The sequence below is a fragment of the Trichomonas vaginalis genome, chromosome I (genome assembly GCF_026262505.1).
Source record: "Trichomonas vaginalis G3 chromosome I, whole genome shotgun sequence".
NCBI lineage: Eukaryota > Parabasalia > Trichomonadida > Trichomonadidae > Trichomonas > Trichomonas vaginalis.
In genome coordinates this window covers 3,832,283-3,849,281 of record NC_067203.1, presented here as the reverse complement: position 1 = coordinate 3,849,281, position 16,999 = coordinate 3,832,283, and the positions used below count along the sequence as shown (strand labels likewise).

General features: G+C 34.3%; 12 protein-coding genes and 4 pseudogenes across 16 annotated transcripts, besides 3 other annotated features; 8 read left to right on the top strand and 8 right to left on the bottom strand.

The window, feature by feature from the left end:
• Positions 1-8,766: part of a mobile genetic element that runs on past the window's edge.
• Positions 1-16,999: part of a mobile genetic element that runs on past both edges of the window.
• Positions 1,290-2,593: a mobile genetic element.
• Positions 1,370-2,497, bottom strand: TVAGG3_0924870 (Mariner transposase; the record flags this gene model as incomplete). The annotated part of the gene is made up of 1 exon (XM_051252380.1): positions 1,370-2,497. The coding sequence occupies one exon, from the start codon at positions 2,495-2,497 to the stop codon at positions 1,370-1,372; it is 1,128 nt and encodes a 375-aa protein (XP_051077954.1).
• TVAGG3_0924850 (organellar and viral DNA polymerase type B) lies at positions 3,456-4,016 on the top strand (the record flags this gene model as incomplete). Its single annotated transcript, XM_001327122.1, has 1 exon — positions 3,456-4,016. One exon carries the CDS (start codon positions 3,456-3,458, stop codon positions 4,014-4,016), a length of 561 nt encoding a protein of 186 aa, XP_001327157.1.
• TVAGG3_0924840 (uncharacterized protein) lies at positions 4,079-4,936 on the bottom strand (the record flags this gene model as incomplete). The annotated part of the gene is made up of 1 exon (XM_001327123.1): positions 4,079-4,936. The coding sequence occupies one exon, from the start codon at positions 4,934-4,936 to the stop codon at positions 4,079-4,081; it is 858 nt and encodes a 285-aa protein (XP_001327158.1).
• On the bottom strand, positions 4,961-5,221 carry TVAGG3_0924830 (uncharacterized protein; the record flags this gene model as incomplete). Its single annotated transcript, XM_001278314.2, has 1 exon — positions 4,961-5,221. One exon carries the CDS (start codon positions 5,219-5,221, stop codon positions 4,961-4,963), a length of 261 nt encoding a protein of 86 aa, XP_001278315.2.
• TVAGG3_0924820 (uncharacterized protein) lies at positions 5,267-5,695 on the top strand (the record flags this gene model as incomplete). The annotated part of the gene is made up of 1 exon (XM_001327125.1): positions 5,267-5,695. One exon carries the CDS (start codon positions 5,267-5,269, stop codon positions 5,693-5,695), a length of 429 nt encoding a protein of 142 aa, XP_001327160.1.
• Positions 5,723-7,297, top strand: TVAGG3_0924810 (uncharacterized protein; the record flags this gene model as incomplete). The annotated part of the gene is made up of 1 exon (XM_051252379.1): positions 5,723-7,297. One exon carries the CDS (start codon positions 5,723-5,725, stop codon positions 7,295-7,297), a length of 1,575 nt encoding a protein of 524 aa, XP_051077953.1.
• On the top strand, positions 7,328-7,768 carry TVAGG3_0924800 (repellent protein 1 family; the record flags this gene model as incomplete). The annotated part of the gene is made up of 1 exon (XM_001327126.1): positions 7,328-7,768. One exon carries the CDS (start codon positions 7,328-7,330, stop codon positions 7,766-7,768), a length of 441 nt encoding a protein of 146 aa, XP_001327161.1.
• Positions 8,765-9,322, bottom strand: TVAGG3_0924780 (annotated as a pseudogene). The gene has a single exon. A coding segment is annotated over exon 1 (558 nt).
• Positions 10,572-11,003, top strand: TVAGG3_0924770 (uncharacterized protein; the record flags this gene model as incomplete). Its single annotated transcript, XM_001279565.1, has 1 exon — positions 10,572-11,003. One exon carries the CDS (start codon positions 10,572-10,574, stop codon positions 11,001-11,003), a length of 432 nt encoding a protein of 143 aa, XP_001279566.1.
• Positions 11,039-11,311, top strand: TVAGG3_0924760 (protein of unknown function, DUF4108 family; the record flags this gene model as incomplete). Its single annotated transcript, XM_051252378.1, has 1 exon — positions 11,039-11,311. A coding segment is annotated over one exon (273 nt), but the record flags the coding sequence as incomplete, so codon positions are not given.
• Positions 11,475-11,923, bottom strand: TVAGG3_0924750 (uncharacterized protein; the record flags this gene model as incomplete). The annotated part of the gene is made up of 1 exon (XM_051252377.1): positions 11,475-11,923. A coding segment is annotated over one exon (449 nt), but the record flags the coding sequence as incomplete, so codon positions are not given.
• TVAGG3_0924740 lies at positions 12,140-12,836 on the top strand (annotated as a pseudogene). The gene has a single exon. A coding segment is annotated over exon 1 (697 nt).
• Positions 12,853-13,659, bottom strand: TVAGG3_0924730 (KilA, N-terminal/APSES-type HTH, DNA-binding family; the record flags this gene model as incomplete). Its single annotated transcript, XM_051252376.1, has 1 exon — positions 12,853-13,659. The coding sequence occupies one exon, from the start codon at positions 13,657-13,659 to the stop codon at positions 12,853-12,855; it is 807 nt and encodes a 268-aa protein (XP_051077950.1).
• TVAGG3_0924720 lies at positions 14,001-14,934 on the bottom strand (annotated as a pseudogene). The gene has a single exon. A coding segment is annotated over exon 1 (934 nt).
• TVAGG3_0924710 (uncharacterized protein) lies at positions 15,473-15,796 on the bottom strand (the record flags this gene model as incomplete). The annotated part of the gene is made up of 1 exon (XM_051252375.1): positions 15,473-15,796. The coding sequence occupies one exon, from the start codon at positions 15,794-15,796 to the stop codon at positions 15,473-15,475; it is 324 nt and encodes a 107-aa protein (XP_051077949.1).
• On the top strand, positions 16,085-16,454 carry TVAGG3_0924700 (annotated as a pseudogene). The gene has a single exon. A coding segment is annotated over exon 1 (370 nt).

Here is a 16,999-nt window from a genome sequence, read left to right as displayed (position 1 = left end):
AAGAACTGCAACACTTATAACAGAAGATAACTGCTTCGTTTATGCTTGCATTCAGGCTGGAGTAAATGAAGAAACTATTGACCACATGAGAGAAGTCATTCGTGTTAGAGACTTTCCTCAAAGTAAAGTACAAGAAATTTCTGACGCAACAGGTATAGCATTTAATGTTACCATTGGTTACTTCAATGACTCAAGACATAATGAAATAAAGAGATACATACCAAAAGAATGTGAAACTATTCGAACTATTGACTTACTTCTTGTTGAAGACCACTACATGCTAAATGAAAGATTACCTATGACAACATATTTTATCATAAATTATAAAGAAATTCTCAAAGCTTGTGGTGGAATGAACATTGAGAAACAGATGAAGATTTATACAAAGAGAGAGAACAAATTTATTGTTCGTTATGATAGAACAACACCGTTATGGGATGTTATGAAAACATTGTGGGAGTGCAAATATTTCGAACCTATTTCTTATGGAGAATTTTTCACATATACGACTGACTTATATAAACAGAACCTTGCACCATTTAAAGATTTGACATATGCTCCAAAGTATTGTGTACAACTGAAGAAGAAAGCCGAGTCAAAAGAAGTAAATAAAGCTAAATGTAAGTTCATTCCTGAGCATGTTTTCTTTGCTGACTTTGAGTGCAGTACCGATGGCTTTCATAAAGCTTTTAACATCTGTTATGACAGTGAAGATGGTTCAGTGAGTGAAAGCATTTGGGGTCAGAACTGTGCAACAGAATTTTTGGAGCGACTTCCTGACAAGAGTTTAATATATTTCCATAACCTCAGTTATGATATAAACTTCATCTTAAGACACATGACAGAAGTGAAAGGAACTCCCATCATTAAAGGTTCACGAACAATGCAAATAACTGGCTTATATAAAGGAAGGGCAATTATTATAAAAGACTCTTACAGTGTTATAAATAAGAAGCTTAAACTATTTCCTGAAATGTTTAACTTACAAACAGGACCGAAAGAAGTATTTCCATACAACTACTACAGCAGTGTTTTGTTAGCAAATGACAACAGAACTGGTGTCATTTCTGAAGCGTGTAAGTTTATCCAGGATGCGGATACGTTCATGAAAAACATAGATTTAATCGAAAACTGCAGAATAGATGAAAACCATTTCGATTTAGAAAAATATAGCTCATTTTATTGCAAACAAGATGTAAGGATTTTAAGAGAAGGTTTTGTTAAGTTCAGAAATGATATATTAAAAGAATTTGATTTAAACGTTTATGACTACGTTAGTATTTGTTCTATAGGGTGTCCAAAGGTGTGTTTAGCACAAACCTGAATACTGCGAATAGAAATAAACAAGTTACATATATATAAAGTTTATTTAAATATAATCACCATTGGATTCAATCACGCGTTCGCAGCGATCGATCCAGGCTTGAAAGACACGCTTTAAATCATCATGAGAAAATTGCTCAAATTGCTCTCTTACAAAATTTTCAAGATCATCTGGACTCGCGAATTCGCGTCCTTCAGCTCTCTTTTTTAGCGTGCCGAATAAATAAAAGTCAGAGGGTGCAATATCAGGTGAATAAATTGGGTTTGGAACAACTTTGACATTGTTTTCCAACAAGTAATTCATTACCTTATGACTTTTGTGAACTCTTGAATTATCAAAATGAATTGCAAACTTTTGTTTTTGTTGTTTGGATTTCTCAAACTCATCAGAATTGATAATTTGAGTAAGAACATTGTCAATTAGATACTGAGCATTCATCGTATTAGGTTTTTGAAGAATATCAATTGCGATGATGCCATTCACGCCCCAAAAAACCGACAACATCATCATTGGTGTGTCAATTTTTTTCTTCGGGAATGTTTGCGGATTTTCATCCTTCGGGATCCACATGATTTTGGCTTCTGTTGCATATTGAAACCAAGACTCGTCCCCTGTTACTAAAAAGCGAAACTTCTTGGATTGATACGCACCCAATATAGAGAGGAGCTCTTTCGAAGATTGGACTCTAGATTTTTTTTGAACTGAATTAAGGTTGTGCGGAACCCAACGTGTATACGCTAGTTTGTAGTTCAAATAATTGTGCAGATAATAACTGACTGTTGTACGTGGTATCTTTGTCATCTCCTCTATCCTTCTGAGTGATGCTCTTGGGTCTTCATCTAGCGCTTGAAGAATTGCTTTGATTTTTCTTTGATCCGGCGATTTTTTGTCAATTTTTATGATGGGCGCCTTTTTGTTCATGAAGTGATACATCCTAACATGATACGTTACAGTGGAATAGCTAGGAGCATCCATACCGAAGCATTTTACCAATGTCTCGTAGATTTTTTTACAGTCTTTGCATTTTTTTGCAAGAGCGAGGATATTTTCTTTATGATTCATTAAAAAAATGAAAAAAATCCCGCCAAAATTTCCCGCGAAACCGCCTCTTGTCTCAAAATTCATTTTATATCCCGGCATGGCGCCAAAATACAACATACTCATCATATACATATATTCATATTTTTTATTATATATTTATAATCAGCATATATCTCCTTTAATAGTCTCATATAGAGCGCTGTGCTAAACGCACCTTTGGACACCCTATATTGCTAACAAATTGTTTGAGAACAGAGTGTACTTCCCGAATGGAAATTTATATGACCTCTCAAATAAACCAAGAGAATTTATTTCACGCTATATTCAAGGTGGAAGATGTATGCTGTCAGATAACATGAAACAAAAGAGCGAAAAGAAACTCATTGCTGATTTCGACGCTGTTTCATTATATCCATCCGCTATAGCAAGACTTTATACTTTAGAAGGTATTCCAAAGGTTATGAAGAAAGAAATGTTAAGCACAGAGTATCTCATGAGACATTTATTCGATGACGACCAAAAGGAACCCATTGGTGAAAAGTTTATGTCTGGCTTCTTTGTTCTCATTAAGATAACAGAGATTGGAATACATAGACACTTTCCTTTAATAGTTTGTGACCCTGAACTAAATCCAGAACTTAACGTTCCCAGAAGTTCAAACACTTGCTGTTTAATGTATGTTGACCATATAACATTACAAGACCTCATAAAATATCAAGGTGTCAAATGTAAAGTGTTGCAAGGATACTATTACGATTGAAACAGAGATATTAGAATAAGAGATGAAGTAAAGAAGTTGTTTGAGTTAAGGTTAAAGTATAAGAAAGAAGGAAATCCTTTGCAAGAAAATATAAAGCTCATTCTGAACAGTATTTATGGCAAAACTATTCTATCTCCTATTGAGTCAAAAATAACCATAGTAAATGACAAAGATGCTATAAGATATGCCATCAGAAACTACAACCATATAGTGAAGTTCGAAGGTTTGGATGGTTCAGATAAAACTATTTTCAAGCTAACGAAAAGCATTTGCAGACACTTTAACTTCTGTCCACTTGGTGTTAATATTCTATCTATGCCAAAACGTATTATGAATGAAGTATTCTGTACTGCTGAAGATATGGGACTTCAAATATTTTACCAGGACTGTGATAGCATGCATATTTTCAATGAAGACATCCCAAAGCTTGCAGCAGAGTTTAAGAAGAGATACGGTCGCGAACTTATAGGAAAGAACCTTGGTCAATTTCATTCTGACTTCGCAGAAATAACACCTGGAAAACAAAGTTTAGCATACAAGTCAATATTTTGTGGAAAGAAGACCTACATAGACTTACTCACGAATGATTTAAATGAAGTTGCATTCCATGCACGTTGCATAGGTGTCAAACAAGACGTCCTTGCTTTAACAGCTAATGAAATGTTTCCTGAAGCTATACAATGCTATTACAATGAAGATAAGAACATTCACATACCTGTTGGAACATATGACAAAGACTCTGAGTTCAGTTTAATGAAACTTTACAAAGCACTTCATGATGGTCAAGAGATTGGATTTGACTTATGTAAGTCTTCTAGTCCTTGCTTTGCTGAAAAGTTTAACTTCTCAATAACGACTAAAACAAGCTTTATTCGTAAGTTGAAGTTCTGAGGTCATTTATTTTTGTCAGCAATGAGGTCATTCGTGATAAAAATAAGCCGCTAGCGTAGATTTTACAATACTGCGATGGTAGAGTTTAAGAGTTGTGCTTCAATGTAGAGACAGTCCTTATGGTCTGGAGGTAAGAACACTGGTGCTTTATGGTCATGAGTGGAGAACATGTCTATCCAAAACTCACGATTGAAGCCAGTTAATTTATAGTATTTAGGGTTAGGAAGTGGTGAAGTTCTTGTATGACCAATGAACTCATTTTCAACTCCCTTACTTAAGTTTGAATATAATATAGCTTGCTTTCTATCCCAAATACCTGGAAATCTAATTTCGGAAAATTCATTTTTCCTCGGAAGCATTGCATCATAATTGAAAACATTCTTGAAATCATCACTTGGTTCAGAGATTTGAAATCTTATACGTAATGGATTTTTTTTCTCTTTAGCGACTTCATTGAATGGTGAGAATACAATGAATTGACAGTCATGAGTTCCATCTTCATTTGGTACAAACTCGTAATGAAAAGCTATTAATCTTTCTACAATTCCTTCTTCTTTCAGTTCTGCAAGAAAATCACGTAAAGGCTGTAAAGTTTGTACTTCAATGTTGAACTTCTTTTGAAAATTTTCGTAAAATGTAATTATACAGTCTTCTAACGTCGTACTGTTTTTAAAGTATTTGTATATGTGAATGTTTTGGACGCTTAAAGACTGTTCGTCATTTTCTATCTCGACTTGAAGTATAAAGTCAACCTTTCTGAAAGCACGTGTTATATACATATTTGTTATGCCAATGTACTTCTCTTCATTTATGTTCACAATCCAGTCTGTTGGAAACTTAAACGTTACTCTGTTCCCCTTTATTTTGACGTCAGGGTTTTCACTACTGAACGCAACAGATAAAGGTATTTGTCTATACATTTAGTTCCGATAAAAATAACACATTTACTCTTTCTTTGCTTCAGCTTCTTTAGCTTTTGCTTCAGCTTCTTCTCTAGCTTTTTTCGCCAGTAGTCTTGGGTTCTTTTGTCTTCCAGCAGCTAATGCAGCAAGTTGTTTTTCACTAAGTTTTCTTTTTGGTCTCTCTGGCTTTTGTTCTTGTTTTTGTTCCTTCAGTTCGGATAAAATTTGCTCGCGAATTTCTTTCTTCAATGCTTCAACATCTATGACCCCTTGGGTCTTGTCAGTAGGGCTTGCCTGAGTCATTTGACTGCAGATAAAAAACAAAATTAAAACTTTAACCGATGTAAAATGAGCTTGTCAAAATCAGAGCGAGAGTCTATTATATTAAATGACGCAAGAGGAATACAACATCCTTTCTATTACGTAAGTCAGAGTAAAGATGGTAAAATATACGTAAGAAAAAGAAAGGTTCCATTAGCGAATGCAGAAAGCGACAACATTAAGGTGCATGGCACCGAGGGCGAAGCCCATGTTAAGCCTTCTATTCAAACTGAAAAGTCAATAGAACCAGAAGAAAAGAAGCCAGATGTACTTTCAATAACGAACCAAGAACTTATTGCAAAGTTCGTGAATTTCATTGAAAAACAAACCGAGTCAAAGAATCCTGACCCGCCAGTGAAAGAAGTTGAGACAAAAGAGAATGTACAGTTCATTGAAAATATCAAGAAACAACTTCCACCACGAATGCCAAGAAGAAGAGTGAGAATAATGAAGTAAATAGATATTTTTATCTGAAGTAAATACATGCAGAACGAACAGCTAAACGAATTTACTCCAGCAGAGCATATTCATCAGATTCGCTCATATTTCGATATCATAGACAATGCAGTTCAAATTGGTGACACTAATAGAAAATATTCTGACGCAAAGATTCCATCACAACCTGGAACTGCTAAAGATAACACATGGGTAACATTCAATCTCTCACCTCCTGGTGAAAATATGTTGGACCTTTACAATACATTCATTACGTATAAAATGGAAGGTCAATTTATTGTAGATAAAGAAATTGGTTCAGGTTCCAATAAAACAAACCCACCAGGATTTTGGATTGGTTTCGATGACGCTTTCTATGCAGTTGCTGGATATCAAATCCTTGCAAATGGTCGTATCGTATATTCTCAAGACAACGCAAGAGAAGAAGCATATATAACTTCAAACTCACAAACTACCGAACAAATAAAGAAAGTAGATGTTTTCTCAAAGACTCGACATGAAGATGTATGGAGTCATTCGGGAACATGCAGAACAGGACAAATTGTTAGTGGTCCAATTACAGCAGGAAAATCATTTGATTTTAAGCTTCGTTTAAGAATTCCTGTTAGAAGATTCCTTCCATTAGAAGCTATTCGATTTATTCCAGCTTTTGCAGGAAACATTCAGCTTAAAGTAAAGTTCAGTAGCGACGCCTTACAATGCACATCTATATCTGTAAATGATATCATTGCTTTCAATCCAACTCTTAAAGTTGCATTTGCTTCAGATTCAAATCCACCGACAAATAAATTTGTTCCATGGAATGAACCATTCACTATGATAACGAAGGCAGTAGAAGCTAGTGGAACAGTTACTATTACAACTGTAACCCAGCAACTATTTCGAACAAAGATGGATTTTAATGAATGTTTCATTCATCCAAAGTCATTCTCTTTAGACCCTAACATTTATACAGAACTTGTAGAACATTATACAAACGAGGCTTTATGTTTTCCTGTTAAAGTTATGGATTGGATTCCTATGGACGGTTCATTCTCAAAGAATACAGATAGTTCAAGTGCAACATTTACAGCAGCTTATACGCCTATTAATGTTAAAAGTATTTGGGCACTATTTAGAAAGAAAGACAACTATTATGTTAATTTTGAGAACCCTAAGTTTAAATATCTTCAGCTTTCCATGGGAGCTTATGGAAATATGCCTGCAGAACCCGAAAAATCATATGGACCTGTATTTTATGAAATGGTTGCGAACGCTTGCAATACAAACAATGATATGATAGGATTTAATGAAGATGTTATGAGGTCAATGGTGGATAATGGTAGTGTGGAACATAAATGGGATAGCTATGACAACACACATTTCTTATGTGGTTTTCCAACAGAAGTGGACTTTTGCTTCCAGCAAGGTCAAACATCTACTGCTCCAATAACATACAAATTGTCTGTTAAAGGACCTATTGAACTAGCAACTGAAAATGTACCAAAGCCACTTATTGGATTTATGAGGGATTGTTGCTTTGCCATTCAGGTGCGTGCTAATGGCATCCCCATAATAAGATTAGATGACTATAACTTAGCTACGGACGACAGTGAGGAATAAAGGATGAACGTTTATTTTTAAAGCTTATAAATGAGTTCTTCATCAAGCTCTCGTGAACCTTCACCATCTATGAAACAAACTTTACCAAACGATTATGGAGCACCTATTGAATATTTCTTACGAGCTGCACAATGGCAAAGAGCAGTCTCACCAAGGTTAGGTGTTCCACCAGCTCCTGTCAAAAATAGCATTTGGTCAAGTCCTTATATAAAATATGGTCTCCCACTAGGTTTGCTAGCTACAGCAGGAGCAGTTATGATGTTGAAAAGAAATAAAGCAAATGTTGTAAATAATACTGAAGTAGCTGAAGTTAAACAAACTCCAACACCTTCACAAGCAAAACCTTCAATGACTCCTGAACCTATGGAAGTACAAACTCCTGTTCAAAAGTCAACTCCTAAACCGACTCCAACATTTAAACCAGAACCTACTCCTCAAATAAATCGTAAAACTCCTGCGTTTCCTTACTGAAAAAATAACGTTATTTTTATTTAATATTAAAATTTTTATTTGATTGAAATGACAAATAAAGTCACTGAAGCAATGAAACAAAAGTTTTTGGTAGAATACATTAAATCAGGAACTATTCCAGAAGGTTTTTACATTCATACTATGAAGGATGGTAGAGTTCAGTTTAGAAAGATAAAGCAACCATTAGATAGAGAAGGTATATTAAGGAAGATTAAACTTCATGAGGACAACATTGCTGAACTTAAGAAGAAGCTAGAAGAGTTGGATAAAGGAAGAGAGTTATAAAGCAATGAAGAGGAGTAAACTTCAAAATTATTTTTGTCGTGTATGAAATATTTTTGTAGAACAGTCACTGACTGACTGATTGACTGACTGACTGTTCTAATGGCTGATTTTTTATAAATTTTTTAAGTTTATTTTTTAAATATTTTTTTATTTTATTTTTATATAAATGACGAAAACTATTGAGATAACAAACTACAACGGTCATGAGTTCAAGAATTTGTTCTTCGTTCCTCGTGAAAATACATTCTATCAGATACGAGGGAGAAAGGGTAAAGTTAGTTTGAGCGTTTATGACAACAAACATAATGGAGATATATAAAAGCAATAGATACAAACGGTAAGCGTGTTTCATTAGCTTTGTCAAAACTTACTAACATTTATTTTGACAGTGACTTTGACTCTGACGATTGGAGTGACAGCAGCGATACTGAAGAATATGAACTATTGTGTGAAGCACAGCAATGGGAAGCGCTGCAATACTTTTGTAAATGAGAACATTAGTGGGAACGTTAGTGAGAACGTTTATTTTTTCATTAGTGAAGTCGTTAGCGAAAATGTTAGTGAGGTGAAGTGGTTGGCGGCTTTGTAAATATTTAAGGTTAAGTTAGTGTTTGTGTTGTAAAATATACGTTAGCGGTTTTGTAAAGTGTCAAACCGTTATCTTGGGTAAGGTGTAACGCAGTGCCGCCGTACCCAAGATAGGGATACTAACTAGGTGTTGGCAGAGAGCTGGCGTTGAAGATGAGTGTTGGCAGAGAGATGGCGTTGTGTCTGGGTGTTGGCAGAGAGTTGTTGCTGTGGAAGAGAGTTGGCAGAGAGCTGGCGTTGTGGGGGAGTGCTGGCAGAGAGTTGTGGCTGTGGGGGAGTGTTGGTACTGCTGGCTAATGAAAGCTGGCGTTGAAGAGGAGCGTTGGCAGAGAGCTGGCGTTGTGGCGGGGTGTTGGCAGAAAGTGGGCTTTGTAGAGGAGCGTTGGCTGTTGAAGAGCTGTTTGCTGTGGAACAGAGTTGGTAGTGCTGGCTGATGAAAGCTGGCGTTGTAGAGGAGTGCTGGCTGATGAGGGTTCTTCCTGTATACGAGAGTCGTTTGAACTTTGTAATATCAAATAATCGGTAAGGAGAGTGTCATCTCTGTGTTTCAAAATGGATGAACACTCGTAGAGTTGATTATTATATTTAATGTAGAAAGTAGTAAACTCTTGAAGTTTGTATGTATGATGTAAGTACTCTTCAATAGTAATTAGTCTATTACATAAGAGAGCTTTGTAAAATGTTATCTTGTTAATTGATGAACGAATAGTGTTGTTGACTAATGGAACATTTGTGAGAACAATGGCTAACGGTGTGCGCCTTTGAATCTGTGCTAGAGCTGTTTCAAGCCAAGCTGAATCAACTAAGGTGTACAAATTCATTTTAAACAAATTTGAAATGAAATAATTTGTGAGAGTTTGAGAATAATTTAATTATTTCAGAAGTCTATATTGAAAAATATTCTTAACAAAATTAATTTAAATGGTTCAGAAAATAAAAAATTAAAATTAATGGAAAAAACATGATTAGGAATAATTAACAATAATAAATATCATGGTTTTGGATTATTTAAACAGCTATAAAAGAACGAATTTTACAAATTACGATAAAAAATTATTGAAAATAATGAAGAGGATAAGGATTTGAATCGAAAATTAGAAAAGGATGATTATGTGTCAAATTAAATTAAAATAAAAATTTTAGAAGATTTAGACAAGAAATAGTGCAAAGAATTAGAATTAACATAAAAATCGAAAATTTAATAAAGGAGAGATAAAATTATTGTAGTATTCAATTGAAAATTTTATAAAATAAGGAATATTGGTAAACAAATAAGTTTCATCTAAAAAAAGGAAAATAAAAATATAAAAATTGAAATAAAACAGAAATATAAAATATTTTTAAAATGCAAAAAAGTTTCATACTAATCGTTTTTGTATAATATTTATCATTGAAAGATTATTGAAAGATATTTTGAAAGAAATCGAAAGAGTTAAGAAATATTGAGAAGAAGGACAATTGAATGAATTTTTGGCCGATTGTGCTATGCAAAGTTGATGATAATTGCAGGAAATTTTGAGATTTTCGAGGTTTTGGAGGGTGTGAGTACTATTATATGTAATAGTATCTCACACCCTCCAATTCATCCTATGGCGTCGAGAAAATTTTGGTGAAATGTCGTCGCATTTCACCAAAATTTCTCGGCGCCATATAGAGAACTAGAGTCTGCGAGGTACTGATTCTATTTATGTACCTCGCAGACTATAGTTTTGAGCCAAAATGGCTAAAAATTGCTCGCAATTGTTTGCCATGTAAACTGTCACTTTTTGAGGAGATTTGACATTCTGTCAAATCTCCTTTTTTCGTATATAAGAATACAACAAAAGTTTTGAACTCAGATGCTTTGAAGAGTCTTATAACAGACAAAGTTGGAGTTGTTGAAAGAAAGTATAAAGACCAAAGAGTTTGTGAAAATGTTGCAAACTTCATTATGGTTTCAAACAATGCTGTTCCGATGAAGTTAAAAAGTTCTGACAGAAGATATGTAGTTGTCAGAACGTCAGAAGCTCATATGCAAGATACAGAATATTTTGACGACTTAGCAGAAACTTTGACATTTGACTTTTACAACCACTTGTTCTCATATTTCATGACATTAGATATTTCTAAGTTCAATCCAAGACAAATTCCACATACCGAAGAGAGACAAACATTGTTAGAAGCAAACAAGAGTGTATATGAACTGTTCATAGATGAAACTGACTTTGTGTCATTAGATGAAAAGTCTTTATATGATGAATATAAACAATATTGTCAAGAATATGGTTATATGGCAGCTTCTAAACGTACATTCTTGGCAAATGTCAAAAGTCTTTTAGACATACAGAATGGTGTATATACAAAGAAAAAATTTTCTGAGTAAATTTAAAAAAAATATTTTTTTATCCGATAGAAAAGATGACGAAATATATTTCAGTAAACAAGTACATGTCAGGACTTAAAGAAGAACTAGACCCATTCACATATTTGAATGTTTACTTCTACCATTTTGAAAAGTCTTCATTCAGCAAAGTTTGGAACATCGAACCAGTTAAGTTTGCTATTGTGACTAAAAATGGTGCGAAATTTGAAGACTTAGACATAGAAGGTTTGTTAACAGTCAAAGAAAGCTTTGACAGAAGGTTCTCAAACCTTAAAGAAGGCAAAGCATACAAACTTGTTATACCTTATGAACCAAAGAAGACAGACGACTATGAATATTATGAGTCTAAAGTTGTAGAAGTTCATGGTAAATTGGGTAAAAAGCTATTAGAGTCTAAGCCAGTGTTTACTCCTAAAGAGGAAGAGAACATTGACATTGACCCAGAAATGTTCTAAAAATAAAATTTTATTTTTACATGTCAAATTTCTTTTTCTCTGGAACTGGTTCAGGTTCTTTCTTCTCTTCTTCTTTTTTCTCTTTCTTTTCTTTCTTCTTCTTTTCTGGTGGTGAGACGTCAAATTTCTCAGAACCATATTTATGTAAAGTTCTTTGTCCTTTAATAGCTCATCTATTCTGTTTTCTATTTCATCTTCAAGAACAGCGCATGTGTCTTCTTTGCATTCTAAGAACTTTTGTTGGACTTCATCTTTCCAATCGGCGTCATCTCTGTCAACAAGTCTGTCATTGACAAATTTTAAGACTGCTCTTTGTAATGTTTTATGGTTCTTGTCATATTCCCAGAAACAGAACTTTAGAACAAATCCACCTTTCTTGTTTACACTATGTAAGATTTTATGGTCGACAGATGTTTTGCTGTCAAAAAGCTTGTCTCGAATATAGATAGCGAAATCGCTAGACATTTTCTAAAAGATAAAAATTTTAATTTTTCTAAAAATATGTTAGAAAAAAAGTTTGCTGACATTGACAAAAAAATTGAGAATGTTTTAAATAAGAACAAGAGGAAGTTAGAAAATGCTCAGATAAAGCCTATACATGACAAGTTCTTATTTGCTCAGAATGGTATAACAGGTCTAATTGCACCACCTGGGTCGGGTAAGACTTTCACTTATCTTAAAATGGCTGCACAACAACCAAGAACTAGATGAGAAGAACCCATTCTATGAGTTAGTTGTTATTTGTTCGACTTCTGGTCAATTTGACCAAACCGTCAATTCGTTCAAAGATATTATAAAGAAGTCTAAGTTAGTATGTATAAAGGATACTGAGTTGTTAGATTGGATAAAGAAGTACCAAAGAAGGGTTTTGAAGTATAATGCTATAAATGAGTATATAAATTCTAAGTTTAAAGACCCAAATGAGGAAATGCAGAGAATATTAGAGAAGAAACACTTCAGAAACAAACAGAAAGAGATAGAATACATTTCGAAGAAATCGCAATCTTACGATTGGAAGACTTACCCTCACAGATGTCTTCTTATCTTAGATGATTTCGCCTCTCATCCTTTGTTAAAGAACAGAGAACAAGATATGTGTCGAATTCTTAAGAAGCTCAGACACTTTAACATCTCAGTTGTCATTTGTGTACAGACAGCAAAGAGTTTAAGTAAGGATGTTAAAAGAATACTTACTGACATAATACTTTTCCCCGGATTGTCCGAAGACGATTTCATGGAACTTATGAAAGAGTCCATGGCAGGTAAGTTTGACAGACATGAACTATGGGAGAAGTACAAAGTCATACAAGACCCTCATACTTCTTTCAGAATTCATATCTACGCAAACAAAGTTCAAATTGTAAAAAGTCAAGCTTGAAAAATAAAGAGTTCATCTACCCTACTTGTTTGAAGTTGTCAAAATACTCTGTTATCTTTTCCTTCAGTAATGTTAAGTCTTCTTTGAATGTAAGTATTGTACAACCTTTAATATCATAGTGTGTTTGAGGTAACGTATCTTGAACTATTTGTTTCACATCTTCATTTGGGGTCATTGAAATCGGTAAGTTTTCGCGATAGAACCAATTTCTGTCAGATTTGTAAATCTTAGCAAGGTCGTAAAAGCTTTTGTTGTTTCTTCTGACTAAATGCAACATAACCATGTCACTGTCTTCTTCTTTCTCCAACTCTTCAGTATAAATCATATACTTATAGTTCTTTTCCTTTCCTTTTGGTACCGAACGTGGTATTCTTTTCTGAATGCTTTTGTCTTTTGCTTCAAGCTTGTTTTCCATCTCTTCACGTTCTGCTTTATATAGTTCATCTAACATCATGAAAATATAACAAGCATAACGAGGTGAAGCCCACATTGCTACAGCATTTACTAAAAGTCTATGAATATAATAACCTTTCAAACCAGGAGCCAAATTCTTGCGATTTTCGTACGGAATCTCTTCTCTCGGTTTTCCGAGGGAAGCAATCATATGAGGAAATTCTTCTAAAAGTTCTTTTGTCTGTTGGTTTTCAAACCAATGATATGCTTGCTTTGTAGAACGAAGAGCATTCAAAATACTTTGCATTTGGTACATATCGTCTTTGACCGAACGAATGAGACGTAACTGTTTGTTATACTGTATGTACTCGTATTCTTCATTTATAGCTTCATGGACTATAACTGTTGTTGTGTTCTCTGATGTTGACATATCTGTCTTTATATTCCGGATAAAAAAATATTTTATAAAAAATTAGCGTTATTTTTCTAACTAATGAAATTCATTATTTTTGTGCTGAATTCAATAAAAATATATTTTAGGGTAGATGGTTAGATCTAACCCGATATCTAACCTCATTTCTACCCCAGTTATTTTATAAACGTTTCACATGGTAAACGTTATTTTTTAAATTTTGTGAAAACTCAACGGTTTGACACATGCCCTAAAAATTATTTTACTGAGAATTTTGTTGCTGAATTCAATAAAAATATATTTTAGGTGAAGAGGTGAGATTTCACCTCTTTTTTCACCTAATTTTTCACCTCTTTTTTTCACAAGCGTTTTACATGAATTGTACGATGTATATTTGAAATCCTAAACAATTTCGTAGCTTCAATTTCTTCTTTTAGTACATCAAAAATTTTAACAATGCCGAAAGTTTCTTTATACTTCTTCTTGACATCAGATAATAGGAAATCGTCAGCAGTTGGATAGTTTTTGTTCAGAAATTCTAACATGTTCATTTTATTTTGTACCGGCTTCTCTGCCTCCCTCTCTAAATCTGCATAGTCGTTTCTCATTCTTTCTATCTCTTTTACTGAATAGTTATATTTCCTAATTGCTGCTTTACATTTAGAACATTGCGGATTCATTTTTGCGTTATATTCTGAAACCTTACCTGCTAAAACAACCAAGGCATCAATGGTTTTCTTTAAATCTGAAGCAGTTGGTTTTATCTGTTCATTCCATACCTTACCTCTTCTATCTTTATCTCTTATCTGCCATACACATTTTGCAGCTAATGAAACAAAGTTGTCGTATGTCTTAACCCCCCCGATTTATATATGTCAGAGATGTTATTATATACCATGTCGCAATCTTTGTCCATAACTTTATGGTTGCAATGATATCCTAGAAACTCATAATTTACCTTCGTATGAACTTCTTTATTTCTACTGAGTCAGTTGCTTTGACTTCAATTTCGTCGAATTCAGGAATAGTTAGTTTTTGCTGCTGAATTTCAGGTAGTTTAGGCAAATGGTCGATGAGGTCCTCCATTTCATAAAGATACTGTTCATTTGTTTCATCTTTCGCATTACAGTCTAAATTACTTGTTAAAAGTTCCTGCTTTATTCTTTGTATTTCTGTTTCGAAAGTAAATGAAGAAGGAATGAAGCTTTTCATTTCTACTAACATAGATGTTGGATTCATGACTAACGAGTTTGGTGCTGTTGTTTGAATTGTTGTTGTGCCGATTGTTGACATTTCTGTTCTTTTATACAAAATAAAAAAAAAAATAAAAATAAAACTAACTTTATTTTTTCTATCTTAAGGAAATTCATGAAAATTCAAGAGGGTAGAAATGAGGTTAGATCTAACCATCTACCCTAAACATTATTTTGCTGAATTCAGCAACAAAATGAACGAGGTCAGGATGTATGTAAATACCTTTGAATTCATTTATAACGCCCTTAGTAAGCTCATAAAATGCTTGTTTGAGGTCGAGCCACTTTGCTCCACCGTATTCTTTCAACCAAAACTCAAGAATTTCCTGCATGAATTTTGTATAAAAGCAACAGTCCGAATTCCGGCGGTTGCTATATTCTTCACAAAATGCCTTATATATACTCTTCCCAGGACTTATTTTCCAACAACTTTCTAAAGTCTTTCCTAAAACTGACTGACTGACTGACTGACGGCACAAAGTGGCTTAACGAAAACATTAATATATAAAATTCATGAAAATTCAAGAGGGTGAAAAAACAGGTGAAAAAAGAGGTGAAATCTCGCCTCTTCACCTAAATTATATTTTTTGGTCCGGGAACAACTTTCTCTCAATTGGAGCTGTAGCATACTCTTTGCGTAAGCGGTTCAGACCTTCTTCGAAGTCTTGGTCTCTCTTCGATTGAGATTGGAATTGTGGGGCAGGGTTTTGCATAAACATCCAAGGGTTGGGGCAGTAAGGCATAGGCTGAAGAGGGTAGTTCGGGAAGCCTTGTGGTGGGTAGTAACCTTGAGGTGGAAATTGGTAGTAATTCGGAGGTCCTTGTTGGAACTGAGGTGCAGGGGCTGGTGCTTTAGGTTCCTCTGGTTTGGGAATGGACTCAGTTGGTGGTACGTCGGACATTGTCTTGAAACAGTACAAATATTGTTCTGAAGCAGTGCAAGTCTTGTTCTGAAAAAGTACAAGTATTGTTCTGAAGCAGTACAAGTATTGTTCTGAAACAGAAAATTTTTCTCACAAATTGAGAGCTTTTACGGGAAATTTGTTCTGAAAAAGTTCAAGTCTTGTTCTGAAAAAGTACAAGTATTGTTCTGAAACAGTACAAGTATGTTCTGAAAAAGTACAAGACTAGTTCTGAACAGTACAAGTATTGTTCTGAAAAAGTACAAGACTAGTTCTGAAAACAGAACAATGGACAACATCGAGCCATTAGATGAGGCAATTTACCTTAATAGAGATAAATGAATGTTGTTAAGCAGTACTTGGGCAAGGACAAAGCCAACAAGTCCTCGGCTTCTGGTTGTCTGGAAGAGGTGCGCTGAAAATCGAAATTGAAACCGAGAATTGTCCTACAAATACCAGAAAACACTCCTGTAGACGACATAAAGGAGATGAAGAAAGAAGCTCTTCTCAAGTTCTTTGCAAAGCGCCCATGGATAAACACTTCCAAACAGAGAGAGTCCAATTCCACGAATTATACAAAATTCTCAGAGCACTATTCCACTTCTCAGGACAGCCGTTCTTCATAACCTCAGAAGGCGACATCCAACCAATTCAGTAAAACCTTAAACGTTTAACTTCACTTTTTATGTTTTTTGTGAAAGTGCAAAATAAATTGTTTTCATGAGTTTTCTACGATGTTAGAAAAAATGTTATTTTCTAATATCTTCACATTCAATACTTTTTCAGCACTTTTCCGTAGTTATATATGAAAGACAATTCGAGATAAAAGTCATAGTACAATGGTAATAATATGTTGCACACCATTGTGTTAGAACCAAACTTGAAAGTCAGAGAAACTGTTACTAGGTGGTTCGTAAGATTTAGAAGGCAAAGTCATAAAGGTCCTTTACCAATACATAGAAAACTATTGTTGCTGAACTGAAACTTGCATGACACATAACATTTTGAGGGTCAAACACGTTTCTATAAACCATCAAATTGCTGGGGAAGTATAAATTTAAATGGACCATCTGGTGGTAATGGTTCGTTCTGGTTTAGTAACCGAAGAAATTGTTGCCCAAGAACGTTTTGTCTACTTCCCAAAATAAAAACTCTGTATCTCTTGGAGGGTTAATTTCAATCTTTTGAAATGAAACGGTGGAG